The 22,305-nt window shown below is 41.8% G+C and overlaps 1 protein-coding gene across 1 annotated transcript in view; it reads left to right on the top strand.

The window, feature by feature from the left end:
* Positions 1–8,348: 8,348 nt before the first annotated feature.
* Positions 8,349–22,305, top strand: part of gpc3 (glypican 3) — a 115,475-nt gene continuing 101,518 nt past the window's right edge. The window contains exons 1-2 of the mRNA XM_034598224.1: positions 8,349–8,915; positions 18,484–18,645. Coding sequence (XP_034454115.1) covers positions 8,759–8,915; positions 18,484–18,645 — 319 coding nt within the window. The 5' untranslated portion in view covers positions 8,349–8,758. The remainder of the gene's footprint in view (positions 8,916–18,483; positions 18,646–22,305) is intronic.

Here is a 22,305-nt window from a genome sequence, read left to right as displayed (position 1 = left end):
TTTCAGTCAGGTGCAGCCACACAGTTGTTTTCTATTTACTATGTAGGTGTGTACAGAATCTCCCTGAATCCTGTTCGTCTATTTGCACGTTTGACAGAGACAACTGGCAGCTTAATCATTCCCATGGTGCGTGTAGTTGTGGCACCTTTTCCAGCATCAAGGATAAAACAAGTCGGGACAGATTAACCACGACACACAGCGTTCCGCACTACACACGAGCTGCTGCAGCTGCATCATCACGCCATTACCCGTGTGAACATCATAGCTTAACATAGCATGACATAATAATGTGACATTTATTATGATAAATATCTCTATTGACGGAAATGAAATTTCTTCAACTGGCTTTTGGCCATATTGTCCAGCTCTTGGTCTAATCAGCCACAAGAGGTGAGAACACGTCTGTGGTAAGTTTATCTGTACAAACATTTATATATGAGGAACATCTGTGTACGTTCAAGTAATAAACTATTACAGACATTTTTAAATCACCACTTTGGTTTTTGGGAAAACATTGTCAGTCTCAATACACCTTTAACTGAGACATCCAGATAAAGTCCATACAAAAGCTGAGCTGTTGAGAAATAACTATTTCATGGCTGTCTGACCTTCAGCAGGATTATGAAAAAACTACTGGACCCATTTTATTCAAACTTGACATAAAATATAACAATCTCTGAGATTGGACTACTTCGAGGTTAATCACAAAATAAAACTCTAAACTAAACAGACAACACGTATATACTGTTATACAGACATGGTGCACATTACGGTGCTTAAGTACATGATGGCAGAAGCTGGTAGCGCTTTTTACTGCTGGTCCTCAGAACTGGTGACACATCCAAACAGAGAAAAGCCTCTGGAGTTCTGCTTTAACTGCCAAGGAAGAACCCATTACATTTAGTGATGTCTTAGTTCTGTGTTGCAACAGATCCAAAATATCAATTGGCCATATTGACACTGTTTGAGACTTTTACAAATATTCAAATATGACAAAACACACACAAACCCCCAAAAAACCTGAATGACAATAAAGCAAAATAAATAAGTAAACAGATAAAGGGTAAGAGACGATAAGGGAAAAGGAAATAAAAGAAATAAGACAAAAAGTGGAGATTGAAGAGAGTTGGAAAAATAGAATTGCCTTTTATTGTAGAACTTAGTTCTTACTGAATGTTTCCTTTTCTCCAGCTTTAGAGAGGACGTGACATCACTGAGCCACTGGGTGTTGGAAGGAGCTGTAGTAGACTTCTAGTGAAGAAGAAGAATGTGGTGTCTATAGCAATTAATGAGGTGAAAGGTAGAATTTCTAAATGCTCGTGGTAAACTTAGATAGGATGTTTTGTTTTCTTTTACATATTCACCACATTTTCCCTTTATTCATGGATCTTGATTTAAAAAAAAGATTAGGCACATTAAGGGAACTGATCAGTGGATGGAGTTTTATTTCTGAAAAGTTTAAGCACAAGTGGTGATCCTTTTTTGTCTCATCAATCTCTGTCTCTGATTAAGCCCCCTTCTTCTTCTTCTTTTAACCCAATTTATAATTAAATTTCATATCTCTATGTATTCGCTAAATTATATGTCATGGTTTTGTTTCAGGGTGCCATTTTTATTTATTTATTTATTTGTGCCTTTTTACTTTGAACATTTCTTAACATCTCAGAATCTGAAAGTATGTCGAGGTTCATGATTATTATTGTCTATCTCTTTTTCCCCCCGTACCTGTTGAGAAATTGGCCCTTATGATATGGTCTATTTTACCTGAGTGTGTGGAGTTGATTGAATTTAAGGGGCCTTTTGACGGAGGTATGCGATCTCTGTGTGTATCTGCTAGATGACAGAAGAGGAAAGAAACAAAGATCTTTGTTCAGTTTCACCAAATCATTTCAAACCCTGTCTGAAGTCTCCTCCTCAGGCTGCAGCTTTTGATGAACTGTACCAACACTCCAGTGTAACTGTGGCCGAGTCCTCACAAACCTTCAAGGGTAATTCAGAGGATTCTCTCTTTGTCTCTGTTTTGTGTGTTAAGTGAACAGAAGCTCATACTTGTCCTTTGTGGAAGCGGTTAGTTGTATCAAAAGGAGTTTTAAACATTTAGTTGGACAAAATAAGGAATTTGAAACATCACCTTGTCAAATTCTCACATCCGTTCTTCACTACTCCTCTGACATGTTTTATTCTTCAATGAAAGATAGACGATAAGAATAATCGTTAGCTGCAGCTCCACTGTGACCTGTAGTTTCTCTGCGAAAGGTTGAAAATCCAATAAACATTCTAGATCTGCTGTTCAGGCAGTTATACAATATAGCAGCAGTGTATTGGGTCAATATTGCCTGTTGCTGTGCTATTTATAGTGTAAACAACGACTGAGAGGAACTTTTCTTGTAGAAGTTGAATCGTAGCTTCGCCTCCAGAACATTCATCTGATCTAAGTCAATCCCTGTTTGCGTATTTGAAGTTGAATTTATTTGTTGATAGTCGTAGCAGAGAGTGTGACGCTGTCATGTCAGTCCAGCTCAAAACACTGGGACACATTCCATCCTACCAGGAGGTGTCCTCCAGCATGAGGCCTGTTCAATAGGCTGGCAGGCTAATGTCTCTGTGGAGCGCAATTACAACTGATGAAAATGTACAATCTGTCTGTGTGTATAAAATATAAATCTTATCTGTTACATCTATATGTTTGTGTGTGTGTGTGTGTGTGTGTTGGGTTTGAGGGCAAAGAATAGTTTTTAGAGGGTTAGAGTTAGGGGTTAGGGTTAGTGTAAGAGACTATAGGGAATGCATTAGGCCAATGAGTGTCCTCACTAAGATAAAATACAAACCCATCCACACGAACACACCATCGTGTTCCTGTGACTTCAGAGAATATTACATTGTCTTACAATGATACCTAACCGTAACCATAGTTACTACTTGCCTAACACTGACCCTTAAACTAACTTTAACCTAAACAAATCTAAATCTAAATCTAAATTTAACCTAATCGTAATCCTAAACCTAATTTAAACCTAAACCCAATCTTAAACCTGATTTAAATCTAATCTTAACCTTAACCTAATCTGAAAACTAACATTAGCCTAATCCAATCCCCTAGCCCAAACAAATCTAAAACTAATTTAAACCTAACAATAACCTAATCCTAACCTTAATCTTTATTTAAATCTAAACCTAACCCAAACTAAAACCTAATCCTAGACCTAATGTTAACTTAAATCTAATCCTAACCTTAATTTAAATCTAAACCTAACCTTAACCATAATTAAAATATAACATTAACCTAAACTAAAACCTAACCTCAACATTATTGTAACCCTAAAAACAACTCTCAACCAGCCCTTTAAAGTTGTGAGGACTGGCCAAAAACTCCTCAGCTTCATAAAATGTCGTCACTGCGTCTGGTCTGGGATCAAATGGTCAATGCGAAGACATAACTACAAGTACACACACTCACACACACACACACACACACACACACACACACACACACACACACACACACACACACACACACACACACACACACACACACACACACACACACACACACACTTGTCATAATGCACAGTGATCTTCCACTAACCCATGTGTGTTTACATGGGCTGTAAGTGTAACAGTGTACCAGGCCAACAAACCCTGCTCTTTCTCTTCTATCAGCAGCTTCTTACCACACATCCACCATGGCCTGTACTGGCTGAAATGAATCAGTCAGGATGGGCAGCTGCAATTTCTCTTCGCTTAAAACTGCAGCCAATCAGAGCAGCGGCATCCGCAGAGAAAAAGGCAGCATGGGAAACTGGGTTAAAGTTCACTGAGGAAAAGAAGGCAAGTAGGGCAACGCTGCAGCCCGTTCCCACAGAGCCACTGCTGAGGGCCGCCGTGCGCCATAAACAACCCCTCTGCGTCCATGGTCAGGATCTGCGCACAAAGTCCAGTGTTGCAACAACAACGTTGCGGATTATTTGTGTGCACGTGAGGCGGGATGGTGGAGGGACGTGCTCCTGCAGACAGAGCACAGCAGAAGGCTATGTGGGGGCAGGGTTTACAGGGGTCACAGGTCACAAGCCTCCTGGGTTTCTTTTGGCCAGCAGCACGGCGCTGAATGGGCGCAGGGAGATGGGTTAAATACAAAACAACTTCCCCCACTCAGTCCGTGTTAAAGTCTGGAGTTTTCAGAAGTTTTTTTTTTTTTTCCAGGGATGTTGCGCTGCTCTGGAGGGGAAATGGTCCAAATGTGGTGGTGCCAGAGTGCGGAGGGGGTGCCATGTTTGTGAGAGGATTTGAGGACTATATCCGCAAAGATGAGTGCGTCGCTTGTGCGCGCCTCTCCCCACCCCCACAAAGAGAAAAAACAACACACAAAAAAGAAAGGATGCTCTCACAATTACATGCATGACAAAACTTTTTGTGCAAAGAGGAGGGCTGCAGAGGAGGCAACATCTGCGGAGAGAGGTACGCTGCAATACTGGGACCTTTCTGCACACACACACACACACACACACACACACACACACACACACACACACACACACACACACACACACACACATGTATATGTTACAGTAGATGAAGCCTATATGTGATTCAGTCACTTGGATGAACCTCAACACTCTCCAAAGGTAGGCTGCAGCTTTTCCTGCTGATTCTATTACAGATGAGTGTGATGATTGTTGTGCGTAAAGATAAGGATTAGGATTGGAAAAGATTTCATGAGCTAAAAATGTTTCTTTATGTGCCTTTGATGTGCCTTTGATCTGCTGCTTTGTTTAAGGAAATATGAAGCATGTGTTCAAGTCATCTTGTGCTAAATCTTAATTCATATAGAGCTTTATTTAGTTAGTTTCATTGATAGTTAAGTTGTTGTCGTTAGTCAGACTTTACGCATCTTGTATTTTGGTGGTTACAGTGGTTCGATTAGTTGTGTTAACGCTGCAGAGCTGAGGTCTTTGTTGTGTGTGTGTTGGCACATTAACTTCATCCATGTGTTTTTCATAATGCGTAAAAGACACCCAGCTTCACCCAGCCTCCGCTCACCGGCCACAGTGTTTGTGCTCGTTACGTAACAGAATAAAAGCGGATGTGATCGTCATTGAGACGCATTTTTTAATTGACGCGCTCTTCATCACATTATATGACGCACGTTGGCGCCACTTTGTTACAGGAGCCACACACCACGCGCTCAGAGCCGCCTCCGACATCCTGGTTAAACCTCGCTCAGTCGCCACACTGTAAATAACACCCCGCGATTAAGATCATGGTGGATGAGAAGACATACTAATGATTAGTGAGTTTGGATTCAGATGATTTGAAATGAATTGTTGATCAGAAAATGGAGTCTCGTGGTTTCCTCCCCCTCAGTTGGTGTTTGCAGTGTCTCCACACACTGAGATTTACTGCTCTCACACACACACAATGAGGGTTTTTAATAGAATTTATATATAATAGATAATAGTTAATAGTCAGTAATAACACATTTCAAGGGAATTGAACATTTTAGTCTCTTAAAACTGAGATGAAAACTTTCAATGATTAAAAAAGTAAGAGTTAACGTACTTGTACTCAAGTAGGCTATATTTTTAAGTACTTCTTAACGTGACTAATTCAATTTTAAGTTATTATACAGCCTGCTTCTACTTTCAGAAGAAAAGTAGGTTTTACTCAAATATATTCATTTATTTTTACATTAAGTAACTTTACTGATTGAGATTTTACCTTTGTGGTAATAATATGTTTTAATATGATGCTTTGTTCAAGATTAATTACACAGTATATATATTAGCTCCAGCTACAACATGTTCCAATGTTAATACTTCACTAATGATAAAGTAATTTAGATTAAGTTTAAATACATTCTTCTGATAGTGCTTCTGTACTTTTACACAAGTACAAATGTTATTAGTCAGTATTTTTTTTTTACATAGTTTTATTAATACCTGTTTAGAATATCTTTGCATTACCTCTTTATTTATTTCCACATCTTTAATGAAATGATTTTATTATCTCTGATCATTACAAAGGAAACAATCACCAACTTTAGCTAAGCTCATTTTACTTCCAGTTTTTTTTGTATTTGATCAACATCTGTGAATGTAGGTTTTGTTTAGGTTCATCTTACATCACATAGTGTTTTTTATGACTTTTCCTCTCATCATAAAAACACCTTCATACTGCTGCAGCTTACAAAGCATTTAGATAATCTCCAACAATTAGTAATCGGATGGATTTTAACATTGTATTCATTCGTCACTAACATTTGATCTTGTTGTTGTTTCAGATTATCCAGACCTGCAGCGGTTGGAAGTGCTCCACTACATCAGCCCCCCTGCCTCTCATGGTCCTCCAGCTAAGGTGCATCTAGTGTAGTTAGTGAAGTAGCTCAGTATCTACTGCGCTAGTTGCTCCTTCTGGCTGGAGGGCCTGTCGTTCACGCTCCGTAATGTTTTTCACTACACTTTTCCCTGCAGAGTAGTCGTGATGAAACACCTCACGTCTTTCTTTAAAGAGCCTGAATATATTTCAGCTCTCTAAAAGTGTTCCTATTAGCCGGAGTCTGCATGTCACAGCTTTTATTTCAAGGGATAATTTGAAGATATCTTCACTGACAAATATCAGACAGCTATAATACAGAGCATATATTTATGTTATTATGGGTTATTTTCATTATTTATTCATCTGTTGATGATTTTGTCCGTATCAATTGTTTAGTCTCAGAAAAATAATTAAATAGTAAAAGATGTCCATCGCAAGTTGCAAGAGTTCCGGATTACATTGTTTTCTGATTATTCTCTCTATGTATACGTGAAATATTCAATAAACAGAAATGTTCAGTTTAAAATGATTAAAAGAGATTAAACCAGCACATACACTGTAAATAGGCTGGAAACAGCAGAAAGAAAATCTATTTTACTTTATACATAATTTTCTCATTCTGTATTTGATGACTTCAAGTGCTACATACTCTCTTTTTGATTCTCCAAAATGAAAGCATATAACAATTATCAAAACAACCTGACACTAATCTATCAGAGTTTTCCAGTCTGATTTCTCTGTCTAGTTGAGACATCAAGGGCACTGATGGAATAATTCCCAGTCAACATTTGAATATGTTGTGTTGCCAAAACAGGAAGTTGAACAAACTGCTGTCAACTGGTTTGCTTACATCTCTCAGCGTGTTTGTGCTCAGGTCTTCTCCCTCACACACGTCCCCTGTGACTCGCAGCTTCTCCAGCCTCTTTGAGCTGACCGCGTTGGCAGTTCAAAAGTGCTCACAGTGCAGGTAGTGTACACACTCATCTACTGCAGTTTGTGCACTTCAGGTACTGCCGGTCACCTCCTCCACGCCTCACACTGATATCACAGCACGTGAACCGACTTGGAGGTTAACAGCGAGTTTTGTTGGTTTGCCCTCAGCTTCTGTCAGCCTCTGCTGTGCAAATCCATGCAAAGCTCTCTGTTCCTCACACACACACACACACACACACACACACATACACACACACACACACATGCACACACACAGTCAGAAAGAAGAGATGCATCGCTTTTTGTCTTCTGTTCCGAGCTTTGATGAACTCTTGAAAGTCTGAAAAATCTCATTCCCAGCAGGCACCAGAGAGCAGCTGTTGTGTAGTCATTTTTGACTCAACAGGCAAATCCTAACATTACGTCTCTTTTGACACTGCTGTTGTGTCTCGCTGTTTTCGGGTGGATGACTCCGCAATTTCAATACTTGACAAGATGAAAAGAAATTGCACAGTATCCATCTGCAATCCGCCAGATGTTGTGAACAGCTACGTATTTATTAGATCGTGGTATTTGAGATATTTGGAGGAAATGAAAATAAGAGATGGGTGCTGTTCTTTTGACTCAGTGAACCTTTGTGCCAGTCTGCAGAGAGGATGAGTTTCTCAGGTCCTCTGTGCTGGCTGACATGGAGACTGGACACTAGATGGCACCATTTCAACTTTAATGGAAGTGGAAGTAAAATAACTGTCCACTCGTGAAAAAAACAACATATTAGTGTAAAATAGATTGCCACCAGGTAAATGTAACAGAATGAGATTTATGTAATTATTATAAATAAAATGAGTGTGAATCACTTTTTCTTTGGGTCTGTACACCTCTGTGAATGTGCCACATGCTTTCTGTTCACTTTCTCATGTGCCTGAATAATAAAAGCCCATCTCCAGCTCATTTACTGTGTGTGTGTCACTTTCATTGTAATGCATGTGCACCTCCATGGTCACATGTAACCACTGCGCCCTAATTGCATCCTACAACACACAGGGCCATCCATCTAACACGACAGCAGCTCTATCCTTACATCACCACTCCTGCAGCCTCACGGCACCAGTGTATCAGCTCACATCACTACTATTATCACACGAGAGCGCACATCCCTTCATGCGCGCAGGTTCTCGCCGTGGCGCGCGTTTTTCTTCTCCTGGTGAGCGCGCACACAAGTCTGTGGGCTCGTTCGTGTGCGCAGCTACAGCCGAGAGGGGTGATGCACGTGAAGAGGGACTCTTAAGTTGTTGTAGTCGGGGTATCGCTTCACGAAGAGGCGCATCTCTCCAGTTGGACGCACGGGCGCACGGGGGGAGAAACAAAACACCCAGTGGAAGGATGCTGAGCCGAGCGGATCCAGGAGCTGCAGCCTCACCTCGTCAGCGCAACACCGCGGCTCCGTCCTCCTGTAACTTTTAACGCGCTGAAGTTGATTCCAGCTCTCTGTCGCTCTCTGCTCGCCTCTGCCATGGATGCTTCATCGGCCCGCGGTGCGCTCTTTCTGTGCGCCTTCCTCCAGCTGTTCTCCCTGCCCGGCGGACAGGTGCCAAACTGCCAGGAGGTGCGCACCGTGTTCCAGTCCCTGCACCCGGGCTCCAAATGGGTCCCCGAAACCCCAGTGTCAGGTAATTTATCATTAAAACTTCCACCTTCTATCCATCTCCATGCTTTACGCACAGAACGCCTGGCAACCGCATCCTCATCCTGTGATTCCCTCACCTCTGCAATTCCAGCTCTGACTGTAAACTCCAGTGTTCCAGCTTCAGGGACATCACCATTGCAACAGTTCTCTAACGCTTCCGAGCTTTTTCTCTCTCTCCAAGGCTGCTGACCTCTCCACGTTTCAGTGCCAACCCACACACACTCTCCATCCCTCTGGCTGAACATTTAACTAACCTGCTCTGAAAATCCAGTGGCTACAATGAGTGTCAAAATTTCAGGTTGAATTATAAAAAAAAACAGCTCACAGAGTCTTTCTATTGTTCCATGCATGGAGCCTCAAGTAACCCAGCTTTGATTGGGTCACCTCAGGTATTTGTTGTGTGGGGTTGAATCTTTCTTTTGGATTCACACACACACACACACACACACACACACACACACAAAAAAAATCATTTTTTCTTTATGAGTTGATTTATAGTCGTGTTACAGGCTGGTCTCCTGGCAGCTTCTCCTCAGCCACACTGTCACAGAGTATAGATTAACTGTGTGATATGAATTGTGGCCACCCCTGATAACAGTTTTGTCAAAGATGCAATTATCCCAGCAGGGTAATTATTGTTCCCTGGAGCTCAAATGTCACTGACTGTGTTTGAGATGAGGAGGAGACGTGTCAAAGTGAATTAAGATGAAATAATTATAATAAAGCTCTTATTGAGATACAGAGGCGCAGGCCTGTTTTGCAGGACGCAGCATGTTGGTGCACTGCTGGAGCCTGTTGCATGCTTTCTTTTCCTGTCTGTGAGGGGAGACCCCTCTCATGTGGCTGAATCACAGCCTGCTGTAAATGTTAATTGGGTGTTTTAGTGTCATGTCAGCACCAGGGGAAGTGCTCCAGGTGAACTGTTTTCTCTCCATTCTCTGTGCAGACAACATGCCAGGGGTGACAACTAAACACAACATTCTTCAAAGCACACCGCGGGGGAGATGTGCGATGCACTTTGAAGCATGTTTGGGTCACGCTCCCACCGCCACATATTCATCTACCATCTGTGGGTGCAGGCAGCTCCAACCACTGAGCCCCACGTTTCTCCATGCATCCATCTTTAGTCACACACCCTCCACCCGAAGGCCATCAAGCTTTTTATCTGCCACGCAGCCGGGGGGGGGGGAGTCATCTTAACAGGAGAGAGATATATAACCTACCCCAGTCCTGTGCTCCTTCAATGAGGAGTCAGGCCGGACACTACACACACACACACACACACACACACACACACACACACACACACACACACACACACACACACACACACACACACCATTACTTACACTGCAAATCAATTCACCAGTGTGCCAGAGGACATTCATCTTGGCGAGTTAAGGGATAGTTTGGTCAACACACTCCCATGATGCCACTGGATGCTGAGTTGCAGAATATTATTGGGTCTTATTATGGGAACTTGTTGTTCAGTAAGTTCATCACGATGAAGCACTGGATTCATACATGTACAGTCAATACGTGATGTCTGAATTACTCTGCAACACATCTTTTAATGCAAATGTTGTGTTTGGGCTCCTTTAGGCCGCCAGTAACACCTTAAATAGCATAATTTAAGATTTATCAGTTTGATTCATGATGTTAATTTAACAACCACAGCTGTAACACAAAGTGTTTTTTTTGTGTTCTGTATTTGTGATTGGTGCTGACAGAACCTGTTAACACATCACAATAGAGCAGGTCTATCAGGATTTAAAACAGCTTTGTCCTTAAGGAGTCAGGGCGTCACAACTCTTTGGGATCTAACTGACCTTAAAAATATATTTTTTTCAAAAAGAACATACCTGTGTTCATGCAGAAAAGCTAAAACATGAATTATAAATGTTCTTAATTGAAAACTATGCTTAATGGTTATTTCTGTATTTTGTCAACTTCGTTGAAATCTCTCGATTTCTGTAAAAGCAAAGTTTTTATTTTACTTGAATATATTTCCACAAGTTGTATCAATAAGATCAGAAGAATAGAGAACAAACATTCAAAGAAAATATTTCAAATGTTCAGTTACTGTTGATGTTATTACTCAATGAAACCACAAAACTAAGAAAGTAAAGTCAATATCCATTATGGATTCATGTTAGAGACCCATTTACACACAGGCTATGTATATATATTAAGAATTCCCATTTGTCCCATTGAGTCTCAAATGAAAACATGTTCGTCATCAGATATGATTCATCAATGATTATAATTGTACCTGGAACACGCAAAGGACATAGCCTCACAATGATCAAGAGCCCATATGAACATTAAAGTTCTAAAGATCGTTTCCTAACCACCAGTCTTTTTAGTAGAATGTTCTCTCTTTGTGTTTCTGCCCTTTTTCTGCAGCTCAACTAGCAAACACTGTCCTGGAAAACACAAAGAGGCAGTTTCTCTTAAAAAAGGCTGTATAAATTTAGAAAACTTCTAAAGCCTCATTTTAGCTTTAGATCAACTTTCAAATAGGCTTTTTTTTTAACAGAACAAGGACTATTTCGTTCTCCCAGCTTTAACACTGGAAGTGCATCACAGAGGAGGGATCTTTAAACGGCCAGTCTGAACAGGTGGGACGATTATTGTGAGACCGACATAAAAAATGATGAATCTATCCTTTAAACCTCTGAGAGAGAAAAACACACTCCCTTCATGAGCGCGCTATTAGCACTTGGAGTAAAATAATACAGAAATGAAACAAATTAAACTGAACCCTCATGGTCCCGGAGAGATCGCAGGACCTCCCTTTATGAACCACTGCAGTAAAACAGAAATGGGATGCGTTTCAGGACTCGGAGCCAAAACAAAGCACAGTGAGTAGAGAGCAGTGGACAGATATTCCACTGATTTAACAATAAAGTAAGGTTTGGTTTTTGCACGGGGAAAATGTCCTGCAGTGAGGGGCTGCTGTGTGGCCTTGGCTGCCACAAGAAGTCCTTCATAAAGTCAATTTGTGAAGTCTCATCACTATGGCACCAACATTCCTGTTACAATAATGTGTAAATCCAGAGAATGATGAAAATTTGTGATTCCTTTGATGGAATTTGGGGATTAAGTGATCCCCTCATGTATAAAACCCATTATATGGATCATTTTCAGATGTAAAATTTGAAGGAAACCTCCTCTCAAAAATAAGCAAAGACTAGAGCAACGTTTGACAAATATAATTTTTATGTCGCACAACTATCAAGTTTCTGTTTTCCTCTTCTCTGTGTGTCATCGGAATTCTCCCGTGGCCCAGCATGGGGGTCCCAACCTCCACTGGCATAATGCAATATTGATTAATTTTCACCGTGTGCGCAACACCGAACGTTACATCATCCACAAATAATCATATTTACTGCTTTCACTCCGCCTATAACGCATGATAATGTATTCAGTTTTTGTGGGTTCTTTTTCAGTGTCAGTCTACATATCCACATGCGAGGGGGAAAAGTAGATACTGCAAAGAAGATGTTTCATTATTTTCAAACGCTCGCACAGTCACAAGCTATTTCTAAATAAATGATATTACATTTCTTTTCCACTGCAAAAACTCTGCTGCCTTAAAAATTATGGCACATATCAAACTCTTCGGACATGATCCCATTATTCTATAGCTTTTTAAAATATCCAGTGAGGACACTGTCTTGTCCATCATGATCTTTTACAGTATTTAAACACTGTATAATTTTTTTTCCAAATGAATATCCTTAATGAGACAGAGTTACGGGCCAATGCTTGTACTGTAGGTAGGATTTCCATAACTCCATATTTCTATCTGGAGCTGACGTTCTTTCACAAAGCATGAAATATGCAGTCACTCTTATATTTGGTACATTTTTGTGTGTGTGTTATTTCTTTTTTGGCCAGGCCTCATCCATAATATATCCTTGTCATTAATTAATGCAGAATAAGTTGGAGGTTTTCCGTCTCAGTCTCGTCCTCTGTAATTATTCTGAACTTTGTGCTCCCACAGAATTTGGCATGTAAATGCGGAACAGAGGGCTTGTCGCGCATGTAACACGAGTTCTTCATCCAGGCATACGGCAAATGAAAGATTGATGAAATTAAATTTAGAGGATGGCTAGCTGTGATTTGACTGGGGAAGTATCACTTTCACTCTGTGTGTGTGTATGTGTGTGTGTGTAGCCTGTATTGATATGGAGTATTGTGTGTGGGAGGTAGCTGATTCAGGGAGATGTCCTCAGGACGGCAGGACAGACTTCTAATAATGCTGCATGTGGTGCCAGGGGGCAAACACACACACACTCACACACACACACACACACACAAGCTCAAGTTTTTCTTTGCTTTCCTGCAGCATGATTCAAAAGAAGCAAGAGCAGAGAAACAACATCAGAGCGGAGATATGAGAAATCAAAACCCAACACAGCTGTAGGAGGTGTAGCACCACTCATGTCTTTGTAGTGGTTAGTGTGCTGCTGCTGCCGTGGGTGGTTGTAGTATCTGAAGGTGAAACGGAGGCTGCGGTGTCAGTTCACACCACCGAGTCGTCATGTAGCATGCAACGGGCAGAGCCGAGCATGGGCAGAGCCGAGCACTTACCCCGGGACATGAGTGTGAGAGCGTCTTAATCAGAGTCAGCAGTGGTTAGAGAGCGGAGGACGTGGTGGAGCTCTGACAGGAGCAGCTGACCTGACTCGTGAGAGGAGCATCTGATTCACTCTAAATAGAAAAGCATACGGTGACAGCTGCCACTTCATTTTCAACAGAAAATACTCCACAGTTCTCCTACAGCTTCTTTCAGATATGCACTGAACTCCAGATTATCTCCTGAAATTATCCAGCGAGGCTGCATGTGAGAACGCAAATGTCTGAGTCAGAGGGTCCAGAGTTTTTCCTGACTCTCTCCAAACTCCAGATAATGTCCGAGTAAGCCTACATGAGAGCACAGGAGATTCGCTGGAGGATTCAAAGTGAGCAAGTGGGCGTGTTGATGGCGTTTCTAAGGCCATGTCCACACTACGTTTTCAATTGAAGACAGCATTTTCAAACTAAAACGATCTCTGTCCACACAAGCATTTTGGCTTACTCTCAGTTTTATTCCCTGTCCATACTAACAAGCTAATAACGTGACCACTCAAGTACACTGTGCATGCACGTGCTGGTGTGAACAAGAAGGCATTCCGTCCTGCTGGACACAGGAAATGTCGCAGTTTGCTCTAATAACAGCTTGTCTCCCAAACATGTAAACAGTCGTATCATTGTAAACTGCTGCGGTTAGCAAAGACAACAGGGTCAGGGACGTAATTAAATCTCCATGTTGCTTTCTACACTGGTAGCTGAGGCTAAGGCATTTGTTAGGGGTTCTGGAAGGCCGGGGGTCATGTGATAGGAGCCTGACGAATCAGCTAAGACTTCGTTGTGATCTAAAAGATCCAATCAGGAAGCGGTTGTGAACGTCTATGTCATTGTTTCCAGACGTCTCGGTTTCCGCCCATCGAGAAAAAAATGCACCCCTGGAGTCTTCAAAATAAAACAAGGCCAGCAGCCTGTTTCCAAACTTCTCAGGTTTAGCGGCTCTAAAATTTCAGCGTAGTGTGGATGCTGGCCATTTCTCTAGCAGAAAACAAAGTAGTGTGGATATAGCGAAACCGGCATCAGACACAAAACGGAAAAAAACATAACAAAAAGAAGAGGAGCCATACAAGTCAAGTTAGAAAGACAATGAGATTTGAGATCTTTTTGTGATAAGGGGTGAAGATGGTGTTGATGTGCTGTAGATATAAACATGTGAGCTCAGCAGTGGAAGTCATACGTCATGTCCTGCCTCCAGTATGCTGCTCCACCCCCTCACCTGAATGTTCTTGATAATATCCTGTTGCTATAAATGTGTCTGACCCAGAGAATCTCCTGCTGCTTTCTTCATACGAGAAAAGCAAACGTCTGACCCTCAGTCCTGACCCCATCGCCTGGACATTTTCCGGACGTCATGTCTGAAAGCGGCTTGCGAGTGTGTTTTCCACTGTGAGCTGTATAGTTCTATATCTCTTGGAAGGATGCTAAAAGGAAGGGTTCAGGGGATGTGGAGTTCTCTGCAGTAATTAGCTGCAGGGTCAGGTCGCCCAGGCTTGTTGTTCATCATGAAAACACTGAACAACAAAGACCTGTTGTGTAAATGACACCAGACACAACCGATAGGTGGATCAGTTTGACCTGGAGCAACAGCTCTTTTTGTCTAATTAAACGCAGAGTTGTGTTGTGTTTATTCAGCTTTTCCTTTTCTGAAAAATCCATCAACCCCTCTTTAATGAAGGGCTCCTGTGTTTAGTGAAAAAAAGACTCTTTCACATTCATGCTTCCAGCTTTCAAATTATTGCTTCATCAAACGATTAAAAGTAGAGCAGTGCACAAAGCACTAAAAATACTTAAAACAATTGTAATCCCCAGTAGCTAATGGTATTATTATTCCTTGGGTGGGTTGTAAATTGCACTATCGTCATTTCATTTATTGTCTCTACAAAGTGACACTGGCTTATTTTGCCCCGGAGAGGAAGCCATGGATTCCCACATGCTTCCACTTGACACTGGTAGCTGATGTATAATTTATGCTCATAATGAAGAGCTTTTAACATATTCTATATCTTAATACAACTTGTTTTTTTCCCCTCCATGGTCTCCAAAATTAAACTTGCATGGAGATATCTTTCTAATTGGTGCGGAGAAACTTGGAGATACATACTGTGCTGGTGGCTGGGCCCCCCCCCCCCCCCCCGTGGTGTGGTGTCCCCGAGCTTGTTAAAGATGTGAGGAGTGGGACTCCTCTTGTCGTACGTGTGAGTGCACAGGACTGTTTGAGCCCCCTGCTCGAGATCTCACCCCTATGGCATTTAAACTGAAACGTTCTATCTGGAAAGAAGCGGCGAAAGGATTGTCAGATAAGGAGGCGACAAAGTGAAGGGCGATCAATGTGCTCTCTTAAAAAGCCGCTCAAAGACCTTGACACACGTGGAAAACAGCGGCCGTGCTGCATGTTGAATTGTCTGGCTCACCATTTCAGTATTGACTGAAAACACGTATAATAATTTCAATGTGTCACCTTGAGCACAAGCTTGTGTGCTTGGGAAATTTACATGTAAATTGCTCTGAGCTCTCACCTTGTCTTTCTTCATTTGGTTTGAGGGAATTGGCCATCAGGACACAATCGACTAATTAACCGATAGCACACTGACAGAACGCTGCTCTCTGCAGAGCCTGATGGCTATTTAGGCTCAAGGGAGGTGAAGTGAAAGAAACTCGGAGCAAAACTGTGCACAGATGACAAGGAATACAAAAAGGTAAGGGGGAGGAGAAAGGGAACTGAGCCAAAAGCACAAAAAAAAAGAGAAAAGCATGAAGCTTATTCCCAAGGGATCTGTCAGTCAGGAAGAAGGCTTTATTTAGACGGTGTGATTTTATTATTTGTGAAGCTCAGCGGGGAATCGTTTCCACAGCTGAATCCCTCACTTATTCTCCACCGCGCTGGAACTTCTGTAATGAAATGCATTTATCATCTGCAAAACGACAAAAGTGCAGATGAAACTGTCTGTTTGTGCTGACAATAATTGCTAAATCCCTGCCTCATCTCACCTATGGCGCTATTGACAGCTTAATAATTTTTGCCCCTGCAGTCTGAAATTAACTTGATCTTATCTGTCATGAGTCTTTTGTCGGTATTGATTTAAGATATTAAGCCTGTCAGTTTGCATACAATAGGTGCGGTTTGACAGTTTTATTGCCTGTCTCACTCATTAGACTGTGCACCTTAAACCCTGATGGGAGTCAGGAGTGAGTGTTTGACTCCCCGGTACTTAATTATCAAGGCTGTCACTCTGTAGCGTCTCCTGCTACTTTAGCTTCCCTCAATGCTGCCTGTTGTCATTGTTCCAGCCCGAGCTCTGTTTCTGAAAATCCATTGTTTGAAGATCTCAAAGAGACAAAGCCTCAAACCAGCGGAGATTTTCATTTTAAGATAAAACCCTCCACAGAAGCCTTTCTTCTGTCTTTTGACACGCTTGTGAAAAAAAGTTTTCTAATATAAATCTATACACATACATACATATGAAAGTGTGTATACATACAATTCGGGCCCTCCCTGCAAATTAATCTCTCCGCTTCTGCATCCTACGCATCCCGAGCAGCTGAAGCTGGCAGACTCCCCTGACATTTGTTTACCTCGCCATCAATCAGGCCCTTGTCACCGATGCCTCTCAGGCAGCAGATCCTGCAGACAACTCCTCGACACACACGTTACAACTGCAGCCTCCACTGAAGCTTTCAACAGACTCATGGGACAGAGAGACTGAGAGGGGGAATCACAGAGGAGGGGGGTTTTCACTGGAGCTCCTCTTTGTATTTAAACATCAGGTGTTTGTGGCCTATTTGTGTCTTTGCATCACTTTTAAGCAGGGATGTGGGAATAAAGTGGAAATTTATAGCGTGTGTATTGGAAGTTCTGTCTCCACTGGACATTTTCTTCAGAGGAAATTCTGTCGTAGAAATGTGTGTTAACTCTTTTGTAAAGGCATCATTGCTTGAAAACCCACATTAGTTTTAACTACAGTATAAACTGCTTTTCAAACTTTGTAGACCAGAGTTCATACATCCTGCAGTGTAGCTGTGACAATTTAATAGTAGAGGTATGTTCAGGTATTAAAAACAAGAATAGCTCTTTATAAAAGATGTCCTTCAGTCCGTCCCCACTCAGAATTGCAGTTCATTCATCGTCGCCGCTGCACCAGCTAGAGGTTCCGTCTCTATCCTTGATCAGACTGAATTCTAAGCGCACAGACTTCATCTCCCTGCTCACCGGGATTGTTTTCAAATTAAATGAATTTCTCCAGGGCGTTTGTTTTTTGATCCGGTTTGTGCGCGGCCCCAATGAAACATCCTTGTCACCCTAAGCTTTTCTCGCTCTGGCGTACATCTGCACCTTTCAAAAGAGCTCTGGGAATCCAATTATTTCTCATCTGTGTAAACAACCCTTAGTGTCTGCGGCCAGGTGCAGAAATGTTGTTTCATTGCCTTCTATCTCACTTGTTGCTTTTTTTTTTCTTGATGCCATATAGTGAATGCAAGAACCTGGGTTTGTTTGTCTGCACGCTGCACCGCTCCCAGCTCCCATCTCTTTGGCAAAAAAAATACTCCTTTTGATCCTCGGTGTGAAAAAACGCAGCCTTGAGTGGTGGGGAACTGTCTGTTGACCAAACTGATCTCTGAGGAGAGCATCACGGCCTTGGTGTTTTGCTCAAATTTATCATCAAAATGACTCTTTTTTTTTAAAGCAGCAATTTATTTTTGACTTGAAGCCTGCTAAATAACACAGCTGCTACATTATATTCACATTCTCATTACGGATAGTAGATAGTGTTTCCTGCATGCAGAGGATGCTGCTGAATCTCATTGTGTGTGTGAAAAGGAAGAATGTTTCTTTTCTGTTTTTAAAAACAGTTAAACAAAGACAGCCTTCCAGCTCCTTCATCAAGACTCCTGTCCTGTCTGTGTTGATTTCCTGCCAGGTTCGGATCTGCAGGTTTGCCAAACAAAAGGCCCGACCTGCTGTTCCAAGAAGATGGAGGAGCGGTATCAGGTAGCCGCACGCAGCAACATGGAGTCTGGTCTGCAGGTGGTCAGCGCTCAACTCAAACGCCTCATCATCCAGAATGCTGCCATTTTCCAAGGTAAGCAGTGAGTACAGTTTGTCCAAACCTGTCGCAACAAAAACAAGAGCGCTTTTAACTGGCACACTGAAGAACCAGCATCATAATTACAATTTGAAACTGATAATTGATGCTCTCAAATCAACACTGTCTGTTTCCACTTTCTTGGCTTCGCATCCCTGTGAACGTCAGCAGCTCACTCCTCCAGGCAGTGAGTCACATGTAAAAAAAAAGGCAGAAACATAATGCACGCAGACAGGGATGAGACGTTCAGCTGCTGTTCTACTAAATGCTAGAATGGCAGAGGCGTGTGGTTTAAGTGACTTTAGATGTAGCGTGGTTGTTGGTGCCAGACATGTTGCTCCAGAAAAGTGACAGCCCCCTGAGATATTGGCGCGCTGCAGTCGGTGATGACTGTTATTCACCGAGTGAAAAAAACGCCAGTCAGCGGTGGTTTGCGGAAGCCGCTCACAGATGAGAGGTCAGAGGAGGCTCACTAGTTGGACAGGTTCAATCTAGCAGACGTATTTGAAATAACAGCTCAGTGATGTGGGGGGAACAAAGTGCAAATTGTCAAACCTGCGCATGCGGCGGTTCAACTGCTGTCAGCTGAGAACAAGAAGATGGCGGTGCAGGAGGCAGGTGATTGCAGAGAGTGAATGACTGATCAGTGAAGTGACACTTGAAGGTGGTGGAAGGGGAAAGTAAGACCTTACGGGGAGCTATGTGTCTAATCAGCGAATTTGTGCTTGAGAGAACAAGCTGTTCTGGAGGCAAAATGAAATCACACCTTGTAGGCTACCAAGGTGTTCAAACTATGTCAGCAAAATCAGTGTGGTACAATGGTAATTTCCATATGAGTAGTATTATTATTATTTCTCAAGTGTTAGAGAATCTTCAATTAAGCAGCAACAGCAGACCATTAATATGGACTAAGACTAATCCTGGCTAAATGAGTAGTTTGACACTAATACGTTCATAGCTTGCAGAGCGCACATTCCATAGAGCACCACAGAGCTGGCTAGCTATTTCCAATTTTTCAAGTTGATTAGCCAAGCTAAGCTAAGCTAACTAGCTTAACGTACGGACATGAAAGTGTTTCTAGTATCACAGAGAATACAGAGTGATAGAAGCACAAATAAAGACGAGCAGAAAAAGTCCATGACACTGAAGTTGACTTTTTCTACTCGTCTTTACTTGTGCCACCATGACTCTGTTTTTGATGTTAATAGTTTGTTGCCTACTGGACAGCAGAAGTATTGGTTGAAAAGTTTAGGCGCTGGTTTCAAGTTAACTCCCTGACGACACATGGGAACACAACTTTTCTTTCGCAGTGCCGCCATATTAGCAACAGTTGTTGTGAAATATCCCTTTCACAGTTAATGTTGAGCTTTTGTTATCACCCCACGCGGGCCTTTTCAGAACCATGCAGCCGCTCTGTTTGCTGTCTCGGGGTTTCCACTTGAAGCGAGATGTGTGGACTTGCTGGGCCAACTTTTTTTGAGAAGGCACACTCATGGGCTGTGAAACGCAGCACCATCCTGACATGCTAATTAAAACTTGAGGTTTAATGGGGACCATGGGGTTTGACTCGGTTGTTACACACTAACTATGTTAGAGACTGCCGCTGTGGTTAGCCTGCACTTTCCTAGAAGGGGTTCGATAGTAATTGCGTTAGCATAGGACTTGAGAGAACTCCCCAAACAGCCCCCAGACTGAAACCCTTTTAACATCCTGGTCTTATCTGTTTCCATCTACTTCATTTTCATCCTCTCACTCGCTTCTCCTCTGTTCCTCTCCATCTCTATCTCTCTCAGACCCTGTCATCCTCTCTCTCCATGGCTGTCTCGCTCAGTCTACTTGACTTTTCTTTCCCCTTCTGTCTTTCTCCCTCCGTCTGTCTCTTCCTCTCGTGTTCATGCTACTATTGGGAATTGAGTGCATGACTTGTTTGCAATCTTCTCTGCTGCTCTCTTTCTCTCTTCTTCAGCACTCACTTCTACCAGAGATCAAAGGGCTTCCCCTTTCCACTCGTCTATCTCCCATCTCTGAGTGCTCCCTCTATCCCTGCTTCTCCTCTCCTTCCAGCTCCACCTGCTCCGCTCAGCTTTCCCAAGCCTCAGACTACACCAGAGGTTTTCACCCTTTTGAAGTCAACGTCTCCAAACAATAGAAAATGCAATCGCTGTTTCAATCTTTGTCTTTTAAGCAGTGAGATGACAGGCAGCTTTAACATTAGGCTTTCCTCAAGATCAATACCAGGAAATAGGTAAGACATTAGGAATTTCTAATGATGCGTGGCTCTTGTGCAAAAAGACTCATATGCCATTTGACAGTCTAATGAGCCTTAGCGGATCTCTTTATAGGATACCAGGGAAATACTTCGTAATGGATAAACGGCAGCATCCACTTCCATGTGTGACAGACTCTTGGATTTCATTTTGATTCACATTAGTGAGACGATAACACCATACTCCCCCGCGTGCTGTGATCGTGCCTCGTGCTCAGTGGCCTGATGTTGTCCATTTAGTTGAAAATGGGAATCTGCAAACCTGTGCAGGATGCTCATCCCTTAAATCAATCTTTTTTAAAATGAGAATCTGATCTTGTGCATGCTGAGAATTTAATTTTGTTAATAAATTATGGAGTCCAATATTTCTGAAGAGTGTATTAGTATGTGATGCTGCACATAGCTGGATATATGATTTGTATTGCAGCAGTGGCATAGAGATGGCATAGATTACTCAAAGTGGCACTGCACTCATTTAGATGTTGCAATTATCATTACTTACTACATTTTCAAGAAGTAATTATGTTACTTTACTTATTAGTCATCAGCTACAATAACTGCATTACTCATTATATTACTTTCCATTGCTCACTTTGTTGAATACATTCTCCATAACTACTTTGAGAATGTCCTTCCATGGATAAACATCTCCACAGCAGCTTGTTACCATTGCATTCTATTCTTAAGTAACATTTTTGAAGTTTGTCCCATATAGAGACTAAAATCTGGAGATCCCGGCATAAGTGCTGAGATACCTAAGAGCTGTCTTTTTTCATCTATCAACTAATTATATGGAAATGCATCGGATTGTTGTAGAATCCCTAATAATGGAGTATTCCTTAATTGTTATTATTAAATAATCAGTTCCAGTTGGTGAAATAATGTAAAATTATATAAATAACTGAAAAAAGTTGGAAATTCATTTAAAAGTTTAGAACTCATGTTTGTAACCTTTCATTAGTCCCCTAGGAATCACGTATTCTACTGATTTCTTTTGCTGCCTGGCTTTACATTTTCCAGAGATGGAAGTGGGACATTTTCTATCACCTTCAAGTTTTAAGGGGGTGGTCTTATATCGTGGGGTTCACATCCATGATCTAACACTCAGAAGCCCGTCTTTCTCAGATGTGTCGAACCTCAAACCTAAATGAGTGTCTAAACATGGAAAAATGTAATAATGCTGTAGTTGCTGTATTGCATTGCAAGATCAGATGCTAGAGGAAAACTAAGTATTTATAGTGTTACTAACAGTCCCTCATCATATTAATGAAAACTTCTGTTTGTGTGGCGCTTTTAACAATTTTAAAAGACATTTCAAAAACAAAACTTAAAAAACAGAGGAAGCAAATAAAAGTTAATTAAGTTAATTAATAGAAATATAAAATACACAT

This window comes from Hippoglossus hippoglossus, chromosome 10, assembly GCF_009819705.1.
Source record: "Hippoglossus hippoglossus isolate fHipHip1 chromosome 10, fHipHip1.pri, whole genome shotgun sequence".
NCBI lineage: Eukaryota > Metazoa > Chordata > Actinopteri > Pleuronectiformes > Pleuronectidae > Hippoglossus > Hippoglossus hippoglossus.
Note: the sequence above shows the minus strand (reverse complement) of the source record. Positions and strands in the feature narration are given on the sequence as shown.